Here is a 15,828-nt window from a genome sequence, read left to right on the forward strand (position 1 = left end):
TACTAACCTCAGTTATCCTAACATATCACAAATCTGTATCCATCTTGCCTTGCAGGCATTTCACCTGTTCTATTTCACATTTTTACCATCAGTACTAAGAGAGAGAAAATTAATGCAGAGCCTGCACTGCCTGCAGAGTCATTTCCATATACAGAAGATTTTTTTTTTTCTTTTAAATCAAAGTACTCTCTTGAAAAAGCCCCAGTCTTTCTCCAGGATTTCTAAAAACTATTTGCTTGAAAAAAGGCACATTTGGCAAATACAATCGGGATACAGAAACAGTTCAGAAGTGTTCAGAACACAGTGATCACAAGGGAAAGTGACGGGGAGACAAAGACAATTGCAAAGAAAGTAACAGCAGGTATCCACAGCAGAGGATAAAGAAGGTGGCAAAAAAAATCTGAAAGTGCTGCATTTAGGAAAACAGGCAAGATTAAACAACAGCTTTCACACTCAAAATCTTTTCTTTTACTCTTGCAATCATTTGTAGGCCATCTCCTGGCATGCTTTCAGTACTGCTTCTGAACTGTAAACGTGCATGGGCACAGACGAGTCCACTTTTGAAAAGAAATGATGTCTGAGGCATTCAGGTTTTACTTCACCACCAATGATTTTCCATTTCCATAGTATTTTGTAGCATAACATCCCATGAATTGCAGAGAATACTCCAGTACCTTTATGATGAGCCTATGAGATGTCAGTGAACTTTGTTCACAAGCTCTACTTATAAACCAAAGCACCCTGATTATATTAAGTACTAGACGAGACTGTACGTGAGATTTGGTCACACGAAGCACCAACTTTATGTTCTTTACAGTCAGCTTAAGCAACCTGAAATAGATCAAAAAATTGAGAAGTTACATTACCTGTCAAAAGAATGGAACTGTACGGGCTGCTCAGCAGCTCCATCACCAAGAACTCCAAGAAAGGCAGGTGGCAGAAGAGCAGGATCAACTGCAGTCCCATCAGCTGGTGTGCTTACTAAGCTTCTCAGAATGTCCTTTACATTAACATTTTTTGCAGCTGGCACAGAAGCTGAAGGCTTACTGTCTTCTGGTCCAGTCTCACCTCTGTCATCCTGAGACTTATTTACTTCTAAGGACAGGGTGCAAAGTACTTCACTGACAGCATCTGGACCTGCACTGACACTCAGAGCTTGTGCCTCAGCAACACCGCCCGAACTGTTTGTTTGCTCTGAAGCTGGCTCCTCCCCAAGACCAGAGTCCCTTCTTTGTACAGATGCTGTACATTCCGAATCTTCAGCAGAAGCTGAAGTTAAAGCACCAAGAGCAGCAGATGGATGTTCCAGATCTGTTCAAAACAAAGTCAGAAAACAAATTTTAAGTTCATTATTAACACAGCTGTATTCACCACATTGCTCGAAGAAAGTAACACTGACAGGCGACAAAGAAAGTAACATAATATTTCCTCTTACCTGCTTACAGATTTATTATTTTAAGTATTTAATATGCAACTTAGAACAGAAAAAATTCTGCATATTTCTAATAAGCTTGAAAAGACCTACCATCCAAAACTGCAGTGACAAAGAAACAGAAAACACAGACTTAACATTGAAAGAATGAAAACGAACTGAGTGCTCTGAAAAAGAGTAGAAAGAGAAAGAAAAATACAGTCTTACAGCAAAAACAAAAAGCTGGCAGTCTCTGCTAACGCATACTGAACTGTAAGCAAAATCATAATGTTTCTGCAACAAGCATTCATGAATACTTACCTACGACAGTGAGACTGAACTACATGACAACATTAATCTACAGACGAGGTTGTTCTCAGAAAAATTCATACAAATACGGAGACAAATTCAACTGTTACATGTTGTTTATCTAAGAGCTTACAATGTACTTATTTCTGTATGACCTCAAGTGGACTTCCACAGAATTTTCAAATGCATAAGTTATTTCATTTAGCCAAATAATTAACAGTTCACCTGCAGCAGAAGTTCCATTATTTTCATTCCCTGATTCCTTGAATGACTGACTGTGGGTTGGTGGTCTTCTTTCATTCTGGGGTTCCAGAATATCTCTGTATTTTGAAACCATGAGTACAGAAATAAAATATACAACTGCCAAAGCCAAGAACTGAGCCTGTTTACTATCCTCCTGTAGGAAAGGACACACACACAGATTTTCCATTACAATTCCAGTAGCATGCTTATTTTTCTCTAAAGTATGCCCAGCGCTACCATAAACAAACTGAATGTAAGCTGATATGTCAAAAAAAGAACAATATTCTATACTCACAATCTAACTCACCTATAAAGCAATTGTATTCAAGTGGCACTAATCCCTTCGTTTTTCTTATATAAATGACAGCATTGAGTAAGGTTGTATGTTTTGACTACATGTCTAAAATTAGTGCAGAGACTAAGTTCTCTTTATTTACAGGCATTTGCTTTACTATGTTTCCTCTGATTTACCAAGACACCAACTTGGATGTACTACCAGGCACATGGACTCAACAAAACTGAAAAAAGCATTTACAAATTATTGTATAAAAATGAAGGAAATAGAAGTCCAGAACCCAAGTCATGATCTGTTTCATCCTCAGACTGTCTGCATGGCTGTACTGTAGTATGTTTAATTCAGACAAGAAATGCAAATATTTATTTGCATTACCTATATAACTTTCTGAAGAGATTTTATTAAAAAAAACTGAAAAAGCATTTTATTGTGATTTATGTCAAGTGCCTCCTCAGAGCACTCAAGAACTACCAGTGAAAGAAATGAAAAGACCTATATGGCCACTTCTGAACAGCCAATGACTTAGCGTGAGATTATCGCTTCAGCCTTTGGTTAAAACAAATCCACCAAAAGAAAAACAGTTTTGTACACAGTTTTGCAACACAGCCCACAGAGTTTGTGCTTTCTCTGTTACTGTGAGCAGTACTCAGTTTTTGAATAATTAATTTATATCAACTGTCACACAGAGAGTGTTCAGGCAAAGAGGTAAACACAGAAGCCTAGCTACAAAGGAAACAACATGACTGGTAACTCACTATATCTCTGAACACTACTGCTCGAAGTCTATTAATATCCATGTCCTGCAGAAGTCTGTCAAGGTCTCGTATTGGAGAAATTCCACCAGTCACAATGTCCACTGGACTCTGTACAAAAAAGATTCTGTTTTTAAAAGCATTTTACTAAGAATCACAAAATACATGCCCTTTCCCTCTGTACATAATACTATCTTAAGTAGGAACACAAAGGTCAGATACTAATTTCGGATTTAAAGGAAATAAAGTCTTCTGACAAGGCAAATTCTTCTGACAGAATTATTTCACTGTGGGAGGTTAAGTATGTAAATGTTCAATCTGCACCTTGGAAAAATCGCTTTAGCATTTCCAGTGTTCATGCTCTTCAGATCAATTCAAGTATCAGCAGGGAGGTTGTGAATTTCAAAAACCACCCCACTGCAGAGAGTAATAATTACTGACTTTGTTTTCCCGAATGAGTTCTCATACTTGCCTTTGCTGCAGACTTTCCTGCTCCTATAAACCCCTGCACTGTTTTTTGGTTCTTTGCGAGGTCTCCAATTGACTTCAACTGTGCATGTTGCTGACACTCCAAACAATTTCTTACTGCTATGGCACATACTTAAAAGAAAAAAAAAGTTAAGAATTACCCTGGGAAATAGTATTGTCTATATCCCTTACAGAGATGTATAATACATTTCAGTTCATTAAAGTTTAAGCACACCAATAAAAGAAAATATTTTGTTTCCATAAATTTTATATAATTGCAAAATACTGCTCAAAATACTTCAATGATTAATACCAAACTATTAGAACAAATAAGTTATAATTCTAAATTATTAAGTTAACATTATTACATCCTTTTTTCACTTCTCATTGAACTGTTACCATGCATGCTATCTCATGGGACGGTGAAGGTGAAGTAGCTTTATTTCATATGCTGGCAAGGAAGATACAGAAGGTAAACTAGGTAAACAAATGAGAAAAGCTGCTTCACAATGCTCTGGGACTAAATACTCTTACATTACATGATACAAACTTCTTTTTTGTTTTTAGCTTCACAGTTGTACCTGTTTTATCTTCTAATATGATTTTCAAAGGAAAAAAGAACTACCCCACCTCTATACCTGTTTGCATCCCATAAATCTTGTTCTACCTGCACAAAGATTTAATTGCCTAGAAAGGGAGAGGAAGGCCAGTTACTGTTGATGCTCTCAGCTGCTCTGGCTCTCATGCAAATAAAATTTATCATTGCAATGAAATCTTACAGCATGCAACTGGCATGAATGCTGTACTCCTATACTAACCATTTGGATGCATAATGATTCTTATTATAATTTTTTAGAAATGATCACTTCGATCCAATTTGAATTGAACCTACTATAGACCAGGTTACGCCTGCTGATCAGTTTGATCCCTTCTGAAGTAAACATCTCTAGTTGGCATTTGTCCTTCATCTACCAACCACGATATTTACATCTCTTTTCTGAGGCAGATGTATAAAGGTTCATAGATTTATACACAGTGCAAGATTTCTTTTTCTTAATGTTGTAGCATTCTCAGTCTTGACTGTCTAAGGAAAATGAACTATCGTGTTCACTCATGGATAAAATGAAGACATACATCCACAACCATCAGGCTACCAAACTCACTTTACTCATTTGTTTTATTTAAACTTAAGAGGGGGAAAAAAAACACAATGCGTACGCATTGGAAAGTACAGTAACGGTGAAATAGTAAAAGATCTCAAGGCATGTTTGACTAAACCTAGTCATTTTTAAAAATTAAAACAAAAAAATTCAAGCTACCACTAACTGATTACTTAATGTTATCAAGCTTCTATATTTATTACGTGGTTTTACTTGCTTACCCAGACGAAGACATTGTCGTAGAATTCCTCCAGATGACATATTTTTCTCAGACTCAATTTCAGTGAAACCAAGAGAGCTTGCAAAAATTAACACGTCTACAAGGTTAATTAATCTCTGGAGAAATGTTAAAGAAGTTTCTACCGAGAGTCCTTGAGTTGCCTCAATGTTCTCCAATTCATGCTACAGAGAGAAAAATTCAAAGCAATGTTAACTACTTCACAAAGATGATACTTAGTACAAATCAAATGAAGAAAAACCTATGGTGGAAGTCAATTTTAAGCCACAAAGCAGTAGTTAATAACTGTTCCAAGTATATGATTAATATTCAGATTTAATTTTATTCGAGACCACTGTGGGATGATGTAGCTAAGTGATGACTTTTTATCTCTTTAAGCAAAAAGGGCAGGCACTCTATTTATCTTTGAGAAAACGTGGAAGTAGCAAAAGGTAGGAAAGATGCTTGTGGAAGTACTCCCCTTTCTCAAAAGAACAGATATATTTAATACACTATATAAAGGAAGGCATACTCCCCAAGACAAATATTCAAATGAAAGTGAAATAGCTTACAGTAGCAGATGTGGCAGCAGAAAGTAATGGCAATATGCCACCACAAGCCATGATCATGTTGTCCACCACTTGAGAGATGAGGTGAATGGTATTGTGTACAAATACGACATTGTCACTGCTATTCACAAAGTCCATCACAGTTTTTGTAGAATGACTGTCCAAAACACAAAAGTGGGTTTCGTGAAAATACTTTCAGAAAACAGCTTTTTTTTTTTTTTTTAAACAGTATTTTAGTGAGTTTGTTTACAAAAAGTTCAACAGTCAGCAAAGGGCAGCAAATATCACCATAAAATTTGGCTGACGTTCCTTACTCTAAACCTAAAACTACATTTCCTTTCAGTTCTTCAACCTCTCCAAATCACAGCCAGCTAATAACATCAAGATGTCTGATTAACATCTAGCATAAGTAAGTATTATAGGCTGGTCCGTGATTATCTGTTATAGCAGAAGGCACTGTATCAACACAAACAGTGAAGTCCCCTGGAGCTATTAACTAAATCCTAACATAAATCTTAAGAAAAACAAAATAGAAGACATAAATAAATACTACAGTATGAATAAATACTACAACAAAAAATGCATGTTTGAATATAGGCAATAAAACAGATTTTTGAGTATGAGTAAACTACCACATGTGCAGCTTTCCAGGTTGGAGAGCAACTCTGATACAGTTTCAAGGCAATCTCAATATAATCATAATCAAGTCGCCAGTCTAGATCATCCAATGGAAAGCACAGGTTTACCTTCTCCACATCTGTATATCTGTTTCAATTGAGAAGAGCAAGTCTGTAAGCAAGCGCTGATGCATCAGAGACCACTTAAACTCAGGAATACGGAACACAGTTGACCTAGAGTCTCTTCTCTGCCCATCTGATGTAGGAGCTAGCTCTTGTCCTGAAGAATCTTGCTGCCTTGACATCTGAAAACACATTTTTTTTTTTTTTTAACAAAAAAGAAAAAAAATACCCACACTTGCAGCTATTGGTTTCCATGGAAAGGCATTCAATGTTTATATATTGCATAAGTTTTGTCTTTGCGCATAGTTACAAATAAAGCTAAAACTACTACACAAAATCTACTTACTGAATAGAACAAGCCTACAAACTAATCTACAGCTGCACTACTACATCTGTCAGTCTACGCATACACAAGCAACAACTCAACCTTACCACAGGAGGAGTATATGTTGTAGGGAGTGTTTTTCCTCCTTTAAGGAAGAATGGTGCAGAATGAAGAGCATCCATTAACAGGTATCTCTGCAGAAGGGAAGTACTCAGATGCATGACTATTTAACCATGAAAAGCTGAGACAAACTAAAAACTAGAGCATTGGAGCACAGCAGTAGACAACAGAGGCCCAGTTTTAAATTATACTTGCACAAAAACATAAGCTGACACAATGGAGGGTTACCTCCATAAAATTTTAGTTTCAAAAATATTTAGCGCACCTGCAGAGAACCAAGAGTAAAGAGTATTTTAACAAGTTCCATCAGGATGCCATTTTAATTCAGTGGCATTTTTTCTGCACAAGGAACGTTAGCTACTCAATAATTCAATTGGTTACAATTACAAGCAAACAGATTGATAAGAGATTAAGGAAGCTGAGTAAAGAAAGAGAAGAAACGCTAGATTAAATCAAATCAGAATGATTCTTTCAGTTCTTTGACATTAAGAATAGAAGTACTGACAAATGAAGGATATAACTAGCAAAGCACTCAGTCTCTGTCAGCATCAATAACTGGATATACAAAGAACAGACGCTTAGAAACTTCACAGCACACAAATTTGCAAGAATTATGGCTATTTTAATGGAAGTCTGAAAATGTTCTTTAGATAACTAGCAAAATACAGATACATTAAAACCCCCATAATGTGCATGGGCACCATTTCTTAAAAATGCTAGCAGTTAAGAATCTCCTTTTATTTTTAAGCTAAGCGTACAAAGAACAGATAGACCTTACCTCAGGTAGAGATCTGGGGGGTAGAGGTGCTTCGAGACGTGTATGGGCTTTCAGTTCCAGTCTTTCTGTATCAGATGCAACACTGGAAACATCAAGCCTAGCAATTCTTTTTTCAGAGCATCCTGCATGCTCTGGTACATGTGCATTGGTATCTTCAGCTGTTCTCGTTTCACTATAAAGCACCTTTTCTTCCTCCAGCTTCTTCTCCCCTTCTGAATTCAGTTGAGTCACTACTTCAGCTGCAGAACTGACCGTTTCTGATAAAGCCAGCTCTTTGTTTTGCCCATCCACGCCTCCAGTATCTTCAGTTTTTAAAAGCACAGATTCAAGTTCCTGTTGTATCGCCTTTTCCTGCTTTCTCTCTCCATTTTCATTAGAGCTATGCTTTCTGTCTTTTTCTGCAAACTCTTCTGAAGGTAAAGGCATACCACTCTCCTCTTTCAAATCAACAAAGTCATCGTCGTCTTCTACTTCCACTGCTGATCTTTCCATTCCTGGACTTTCTCCTTCCGAAGAAATTTCCATTACCAAAGAAGCTGCAGTAACAGCAGCTGTTTCCTCCACAAGCTCATGAACTCTGCTCAGAGAATCTTCAATTGCTTCAGCTATTCCACTACTAATTTCAGAAACACTGGGTTTTATTGCTTCAGGCTCTGGAGAAAGCTCTGAACAAGGCACTGCTTTTAGATCCTGCATAGTTTCCCTGTCCTCATCCTTGAAGTCGTTCCTTTGCTCAGAGACTGAAGGAGTTTGCTGCTCACCTTCTGACTCATTTTTTTCAGTACCGGACTCCATATCATAACAGGAGGGAGGAGCAGTAGCAGCTTCTTTTAATTCCAAACATTGCTTCTTTCCCACAATTTCAGCTCCTTGGCCAACTCCCGAAATTGTTCTAATTGGAGCTGAAGGACATGTTACACTCTCTTCACCTCCCTTCTCTTGGTATTCCCTGTACATTTGAGAAAGACTTTCTTTGTGCATTTCAAAGGTTACCTAGAAGAACAGAGTTGAAAGGACAAAAACTCATACATTAATAACCATTTCCTCTGAAAAAACTCAAAATCCTTATTCAAATCGCTATTTTCTACTATAAATTTGTACTGGATGTTACCCTCACAATTCTCAAAAATAACATGTCAAAAATGAATTTTATACTGCAAATCACTTCAACTAACAGGAAGTATTTTGTCACGGTTTGATGATTATTTGTTATTGGTATCATAACATCATGTAGTGCACTGGGTTAATGCTCCCATTCTGTGGATTGTTGACAGTTCCACGTATTCCTGTCTCACGAAGAGAATACATAAGCCAGAGGACTTGCCACTGTTCATCAAACATGTATTAATGTACTGTAGGAGCAGCATACTGTACCAGCGCGACTTTGAGCACTTCATTAGTTCAAGTTTATATAACAGTCTCTGACAACAGAACAGAGAAATCCTTCCTCAGTTTACAAAAAAAAAAAACTCATTCCATATTGGTTCCAAATCTTATGTATAAACAAAAAAAGCATAAATGGCAACAAACAACTGAAAGCTCATCCCTCTATCACGATGAATCTAGGAAACATCTGGATTGCAGTGTCCTGCTAAGCAGCTTCAGATATTTTTATTTGTCATTTTGTTGCTGTTATTTCAGAAATACTCGTTTCCAAAACCCGTCAACTACCCCAAAGCCAGGATATCAAAGGCAACTTGAGACCATGATGTTACCAAGCTCTTTTTTTCAACTTTTAACTATTTTTCAAAAACTTGACTAGGTAAATATGCTCCTGTTGGTCAAATGCATTGCTTATGAATAGAAGTCCTGACAACTGGAAGTTACCTACAGTCACCTTTCTCCTTTTCTCCATCTACCTGTTGTTTCCCTTATTTCCGAAATTACTAAAAAGCTTTATTTCAACAAGTCAAAAGGAGATATTTAACAAACGAAGATACTGTTGGCATACACTTTTAACTGACTAACCAAAATCATTTTGTGCTATCTCTTTTAGGAATTTCCTGTTGAATGTTTTTCTGGTGTTGTTTTTTTTTTTTTTTTTTTTTCTGGTTTTTCTTTTTCATTTGTTTGTTTTTTGTTTTGTTTTGTGATAACTCATGTCCTAACTTTAAGTCAGATTGGTACCACAGATTAATCTTGCATATTAACACGTGAAACAAATGATAGGCTTTGTTTTTCCAACCAAGACAACTGAAAAGTACAAGCATGAATCCTAACGACCACAAAGATTAAGAGGCAACCAGCTTTGCAACAGGCAAAGCTCAGCTCTCTGCTCAGCTTAAGTCAAAAGGTAAAAGGTAATGTAGGTAAAAGGTAAAAATGTAATGTACAGGACAGGGATGTAGTATAATTTTGCAGTCAGTCTCACTTAAGACAAGGAATAGGCAAGTGTTTGGATGCCATTACAGAGCAACCCCTTTAACATTCTAGAAACCAGATTGTGCTCTTCAGGACTGCTAATCGCTAATACCAAAAGAATGTGGCAAGAAAGTCAATACAGACAAATGTTATCTTTACAGATGGGCAATGTAAACTTCTGGGCAAGTAAATCCAAGCATAATCTGATGAGAATCTATATTGATTCAAGAACAATGCAGGGAACTGCAAGGAAAGACACACTGAAAGAAAATCAGAAAGCATAGAACTGAGGGAGTACATCACACACATGAAAAAGTCACCTAAAAAGGAAACAATTTTCTCCTTCCACCACAAGCATCACAAAGGTTTCGTGTCACTTAATAACTAAGAAATTTAACAATGTACTTTATGTAACGCACAAATCTAAATTGCAACAATAAATTGACTACAAGATGGGACTTTTCCAACTTGCACATCAAAACTGGGGTTTTCTTGGTAGTACAGAAATCATGACATACAGCTTTGAAAAACCCAACTTCTCAACATGCCTGTCTGAACAGTTCCACTTACTATACAGTTTTGTAATTTCTTTTGACAGGAAACCAAGAAATAGCGGTAGCACAACAAAGCCACTGGATAATTCTTCTCCTACACTTTTGTTCCATGACACGGCATTTTGGAATTGCACAAGTTCGAAGCCAAACACCCCACAAAGAAAATGCAAGTATTAACAAATGCAGTATGAATAGGATGCAAAATAAAACAGAATTTGAGATTATTAAATACAAGTAGACTTAGAAAACATATAAAAGCATTACGCATTATAATCTGCAAACCTGCAACCATTTACAAGAAAACAGTCAGCTTGGAGAACCTTAAATGTTCTTTAGTCATTATTTTATTTTCCTTAAGGCATTTGCAACTGTAAAGCTGATAACACAAAATTAATTACTAGAAATTGTTCTAAATTGGTGAGCTAAAAGGCCAATCATTAATCTTAACCATCATTTGATGGGTAATCCATAGCTGCTTGCAATGCTTGGAATGCAACTCTACGCACTACTAGCTAAAGACACTTGTGAGCTAATAACTGCAACATTTGCCTCCACCATTAATTTCAACTTAATTTGACATCCAACATTTACTAATTGGCAAGGAGAAAAATGAGCATACAGCAAGGAAAAAGGTTAAGATGACTGACATTTGCATTAAAGAACATAGGGAAAATATTTTAACTACATGTTAAAATTCTGTCTTCCTTCCTACTATCAAGTGGGCAATTTTGGAGAGGAGAAGCAGCAAATGTCTGCCAGACAGGTCAGATAAACATATAGTACTGCCACTTCCCTACAGAGTCAGCTCAGCACCAAGCAAGTCCTGTGCTGCTGATGCTTTCAAATCCAGAAGGCATAACAACTTTTTAGTATCTTAAACAAGCATTGTTTTGGTCTGTTTTTCCACTTCTCTATCAGAAACATTAACTGTTTAAATGTGAATCTGATCCCCAACATGTGGCATCAAAGGCTAATTTTAAATTCAGTGAATGAAAGAAAAAAAATACAGAAGAGACTACATAGAAAAGACTGTAAGACTGTGTGCAATCTACTGACTCTAAGGAATCCTTGGCTTACTTTAGACCATTTAATAGAAGACAGGTAAGAAAAGCTAATTCAGATGTATAATGCAGGACACCAAACATAAGAAGTTTTTAGGTGTCATCCACGCTTCTATCAAAAAGTATTCATTCACATAAAAATAGGAAAGAAAAAAAAAATAGTGAAAACTACATTTCCATGTTCCAAACTATATTCCTACATTTTCACGTAAGTAGTAATACTTTTGCCTTTTTTCTACCCAGATTCAGAAACTATATAAATGCAAATAGTCTCCGGAATAAGAAATCATTTATTAGTCAGCATATTCACGGAAGATTTTGTTTATTTGGGAGAAAAAGTTGTAAATCAGCCATGGGCTATTTTCAAATGTAGTCAAGGTATATCTTTACCTATCTCTATAGAATACTACTGTGCCTCAAACACACTTGATATCTAGTTATTAACAAAAATATATAATAGTTAAATTCAGTGTTTACCACCGTGCATGTCTTAACACTCTTCTTCCTGGCCATAGCTTTCCTATTTGTCTGTATGTTGTTGGAAGCCCCATCGCAGAAAATACAACTCAGATGAGAGGTGTTTTCTCCTTTAGTGCCCACAGCCACAGAGAACACAGATAGCAGCACGTGGAGAAGATATGTCTCAAACTCTGCAGCAACTGCGAAGCAGGCCACTAACAGTTCTCAGACCTGCAGAACAAGATCACATCTTCCCAAGTTCTTATACAAAGTGATAAAGATGAGAATCCATTTTCTCTTCAAGTCCACTCTGCTTGGGAACACTAATTCATACATGTTTGCCACTTCTTCACATCAGTTCTTTCCCCTGCATTTATGTTTCCCCATTTATTCTTCTAGAGATCTTTCGCATTTCTCAATCAGTAACAAATGTCTATTATACTCTCTCTTTAAGAGCTTCTGTGAGCTCCATCTACTCAGCTAATCCATTCTTTCCAGCTTCATTAAGTCTAAGTCAACCATACTCATTTATTCCCAATTCAGTATCTTCTTCCAGTTCAATTCAGTCACATTTTAGTATCCTGCATTTATGACATTCCATTCAAACTAAGTGAACAATGAGATCGATGAGCTTCCCAATAATCATACATGCTGCATGTGTAAGAGCCCATCAGTGGCTCACGATCCTTCCTTCCAGCTATTCTGCCTGCTGAAAAACAAAATTACTTTCTTCTCTAAAGTACTGATCAGAAAAAGCCTTCCTACATTCCTTTTACAAAACCAAGCTCAAGGAGAGAAGGTTTAGATTGAATGTCAGGGGGAAGGTCTGCCCAGAGAGGCTGTGGATGCTCCGGATCCGGATGCATTGAAGACCAGGTAAGATGGAGCCCCAGTCAACATCATCTAGTACCAGAACTGAAGGTTGGTGGCCCAACAAAAGTAGGGGGGCTGGAACTTGATGACCTTTGAGTCCCTTCCAATCCAAGCCATCCTATGATTTTATGAAAGGAAGACTGCATCAGGCCCACAACTTTGGAGGGTGCATGCACAATTTCAAGGTGGGCTGCATATCTACTCTACAAAATCCTTCTGCTCTACACAAATAACATGGTCCTCTCTGAGAACCACTCACATCTAGAAGAGGAGATTTATTTTTTTTTTAAACAAATAGCCATTCATACCACATAAGCATTAATTCCTCATGTAAGTATTTCAAGCATGCTACTAAATAACAGCATCTCCCCCAGCTTTGCTTCCAAAATCCTGCCAATTATCCAAGTCTCTTGGCTAGCTAAGTCCATGTCCTCTCACGTCTCACAGACACTTTTCAAAGACTGAATAACACATGAAACTTTCAAAATTCCTTATAGCTAAAAATGCCTGAACACACCAGTGTAGGAGACCTTACCCTTCCCAAAATACTGGGATAAAAATGGAGAGGCAGCCTTCCTCAGCAGCTCAGTAATGTCAACTGGATTTGGAGTCACGAGACTATTGCTACCGTCTGCTACTTTCTAACACTACAGCTCCACGTTCTCTTGTCTTCTCTGCAAGTTTAAGTGCTTTTTTGGGTTTGCATGATTTTTTTTCTTTCTGTTGTTGGTAGGTTTTGCAAGGTTTTTTTCCTCACTTTATATTCACCATATATTAATTTCTCCACCACCTAATCTCTGCTGCTTCTGCCAATTTTCCTGCATACGTATTTAACATTTACCAATAATTATTGTAACTACACTTCAGTAAGAACACTACATTGAACTAAGTTGTTTTTTCAAGTACTAACATTTCAAGATTGTACTTCTTTCCTATTTAAATCAGAACTTCAAAGCATTTTCCACTTAAAGAGACAAAAAAAAAAAAACCCTGTAGTATGGACATACTAAAATTTCTGAGTCCTTCCCAATGACAATTTGCTGAGAGACTTAAAAAGAATCAAAATTTACCCAACTGTCTTCCCTTTAACCAAATTATACAATAACGCAGAACAACTTTCGAGGTAATCAGATATATTTAAGGTCCTAAAAATAAGCCAATATTAGTTCCTTCCAGCGGTTTAAAAACAGAAATAATCTAGGAGTGCATTTACGTTGTGTAAATCATGTTATCCTTGTAAAACTTGGGGATCCTTAAAGGCCGAAAAGGCAAGGTGATCACTATTCTTTGTCTCCTATTATTACATATTAACAAAACTATTTGTTCTTTTTACTAAGTAACACTACTAGAGGAATAAAGACTAAGACCTTACAACCATGATTAAAACGTACAAGAAACCGAAGTTCTTCAAACCTGTCATGAATTCAGTTCTAGCTGATTAGAACAAACCTGAGTTTTAATTTAATTTTTTCATTAACATTCTTAATAAACTAGAAGCAACAAATATAACATATTGCATGCAACTTGTTAATATTTGAAAAACAGAAAAAGATATAATACGGAAATCAGTAAGATACATGACCAAACTTAAGAAATTTGGCTTTAAAAAGGTTACACACACCTTTTAAATTCTAAGTGCAAGGAAACCAGTGTAGCGCAATTATGCTAGGAAAGCCGTCGCTGCTTATAAAACGTTGTGCAGCTGTTGGAGGAGAGGGTTACAGTGACAAACAGCTTCCCTGCTACAAAGGTGGCAGGAAATCTATCAAACCGGACAATAAAATTGCAATTGAGTTTCTTTGGCTTTTTATAGCAGCTGCATGTATCTTGATGTGTAGCTCTGCAAAACCTATCCAATTCTGTAATACTATTCCTTTATACACCAGTTCTTTATCATAGAATGGTGTTATAAATTAGTAGTAAGAAAGGAGCAAAGGGTTGTAAAAAGAAAAAATAAGCAGTAACCCAATACAATTAGAGATGAAATAATAAAAACACAAATTGGTTATTCTCTTAGCAGTGTTAAGGAAATATTTTGTTCCCACAATTCCTACAATGCTTTGAAAGCATACTAGAAATCAAATACACCTGAGATGCACTTAACATCTAACAATTTGCCATCTGAGTCATATCCATCCCATGCTAGGTATGAATCTGTATGAATCTCAATATTTGTAAGGCAGAATAGAATGATATTCAAATTAAATAAAAATAGGGGGACTAAAAATCAATTCTTACTCAATACAGATATCTAAGGACCTTTTCAAGTGATTACTAACATTTCACCACAGTTTTTTTTTTTTTTTTTAAGCAATTTACCATAATTTATGTTAAAATAGTTGCAAGATAGCTATGAAATACATTGCCTAGTTTTATACATCTAGCCAGCATAAAATGCAAATACTTTTTTTTTTTTATAAATCAAGGCAAATGTATGTAAGTTTTTCCTTTGTATTCCTTCTCCTTTGCTTCTTGAAATGGATATTAGCACCAATGTACAAATGAACAGAACTCAAACTCATCTGAATTCCTTCAGAACGTCAATAACGCTCCATTGCTAGTGCTGCCTGTAACATATACTTCTAACCCCACCACAGTTCAACTTCTTCTGACGTACAGTGGAAGAAGGAAACATCCTTACATATTGACTAAAAAGCCAACAAGTTAGACTGCGGCAAACTGATAATAGGAAGTTGCTTAGACCACCGAGGATACCTTGCTGTATGCCAGCACTCCAGGAACTGTGTGCAAGAAACACGAAGGGCAAACAACACCATATTCTCATACATTACGGTACTGCACAAAAACCACATACGGCTACTCCAAAGGAGAAACAAAAAACAAAGTCAAGAATAATTATCTGTACCTCCTATTTCTTGGTATTCTGCTATTTCCTAAAAACAGGTTTCTCCTACTAATATTTGGCTATAATAGAATCACTGAAAACCTTGATTTTGTTTTAAACACCTATTAATTCTAGCCATTGATTCATCTCATTGTTACTAAGTTAAGATCATGATCCCAAATCCACATGATTATTTTCATACCAAAGCTGCTTGGATTGGATTTCATACATGACCTTGTCTTACAACCAAAAAGAAAACTAGGCATACAGCTTTTAAAATACCAAAAA

The 15,828-nt window shown here is 36.4% G+C and overlaps 1 protein-coding gene across 3 annotated transcripts in view; it reads right to left on the bottom strand.

The window, feature by feature from the left end:
* The window catches only part of LRBA (LPS responsive beige-like anchor protein), a gene marked incomplete at both ends in the record, with an annotated part of 363,076 nt that overhangs the window by 286,787 nt on the left and 60,461 nt on the right, over nt 1-15,828 (bottom strand). For 2 of the 3 annotated variants that reach the window (XM_079534450.1, XM_079534449.1), the window contains 8 exons: nt 867-1,311; nt 1,946-2,117; nt 3,014-3,121; nt 3,483-3,610; nt 4,860-5,040; nt 5,428-5,581; nt 6,171-6,346; nt 7,388-8,380. In XM_079534450.1, coding sequence (XP_079390576.1) covers nt 867-1,311; nt 1,946-2,117; nt 3,014-3,121; nt 3,483-3,610; nt 4,860-5,040; nt 5,428-5,581; nt 6,171-6,346; nt 7,388-8,380 — 2,357 coding nt within the window. Of the gene's footprint in view, nt 1-866; nt 1,312-1,945; nt 2,118-3,013; nt 3,122-3,482; nt 3,611-4,859; nt 5,041-5,427; nt 5,582-6,170; nt 6,347-6,596; nt 6,684-7,387; nt 8,381-15,828 lie in introns of all 3 variants that reach the window. The other variant, XM_079534448.1, reaches the window with a different exon arrangement.

The sequence above is a fragment of the Tetrao urogallus genome, assembly GCF_951394365.1.
Source record: "Tetrao urogallus genome assembly, chromosome: 4".
NCBI classification, from domain to species: domain Eukaryota; kingdom Metazoa; phylum Chordata; class Aves; order Galliformes; family Phasianidae; genus Tetrao; species Tetrao urogallus.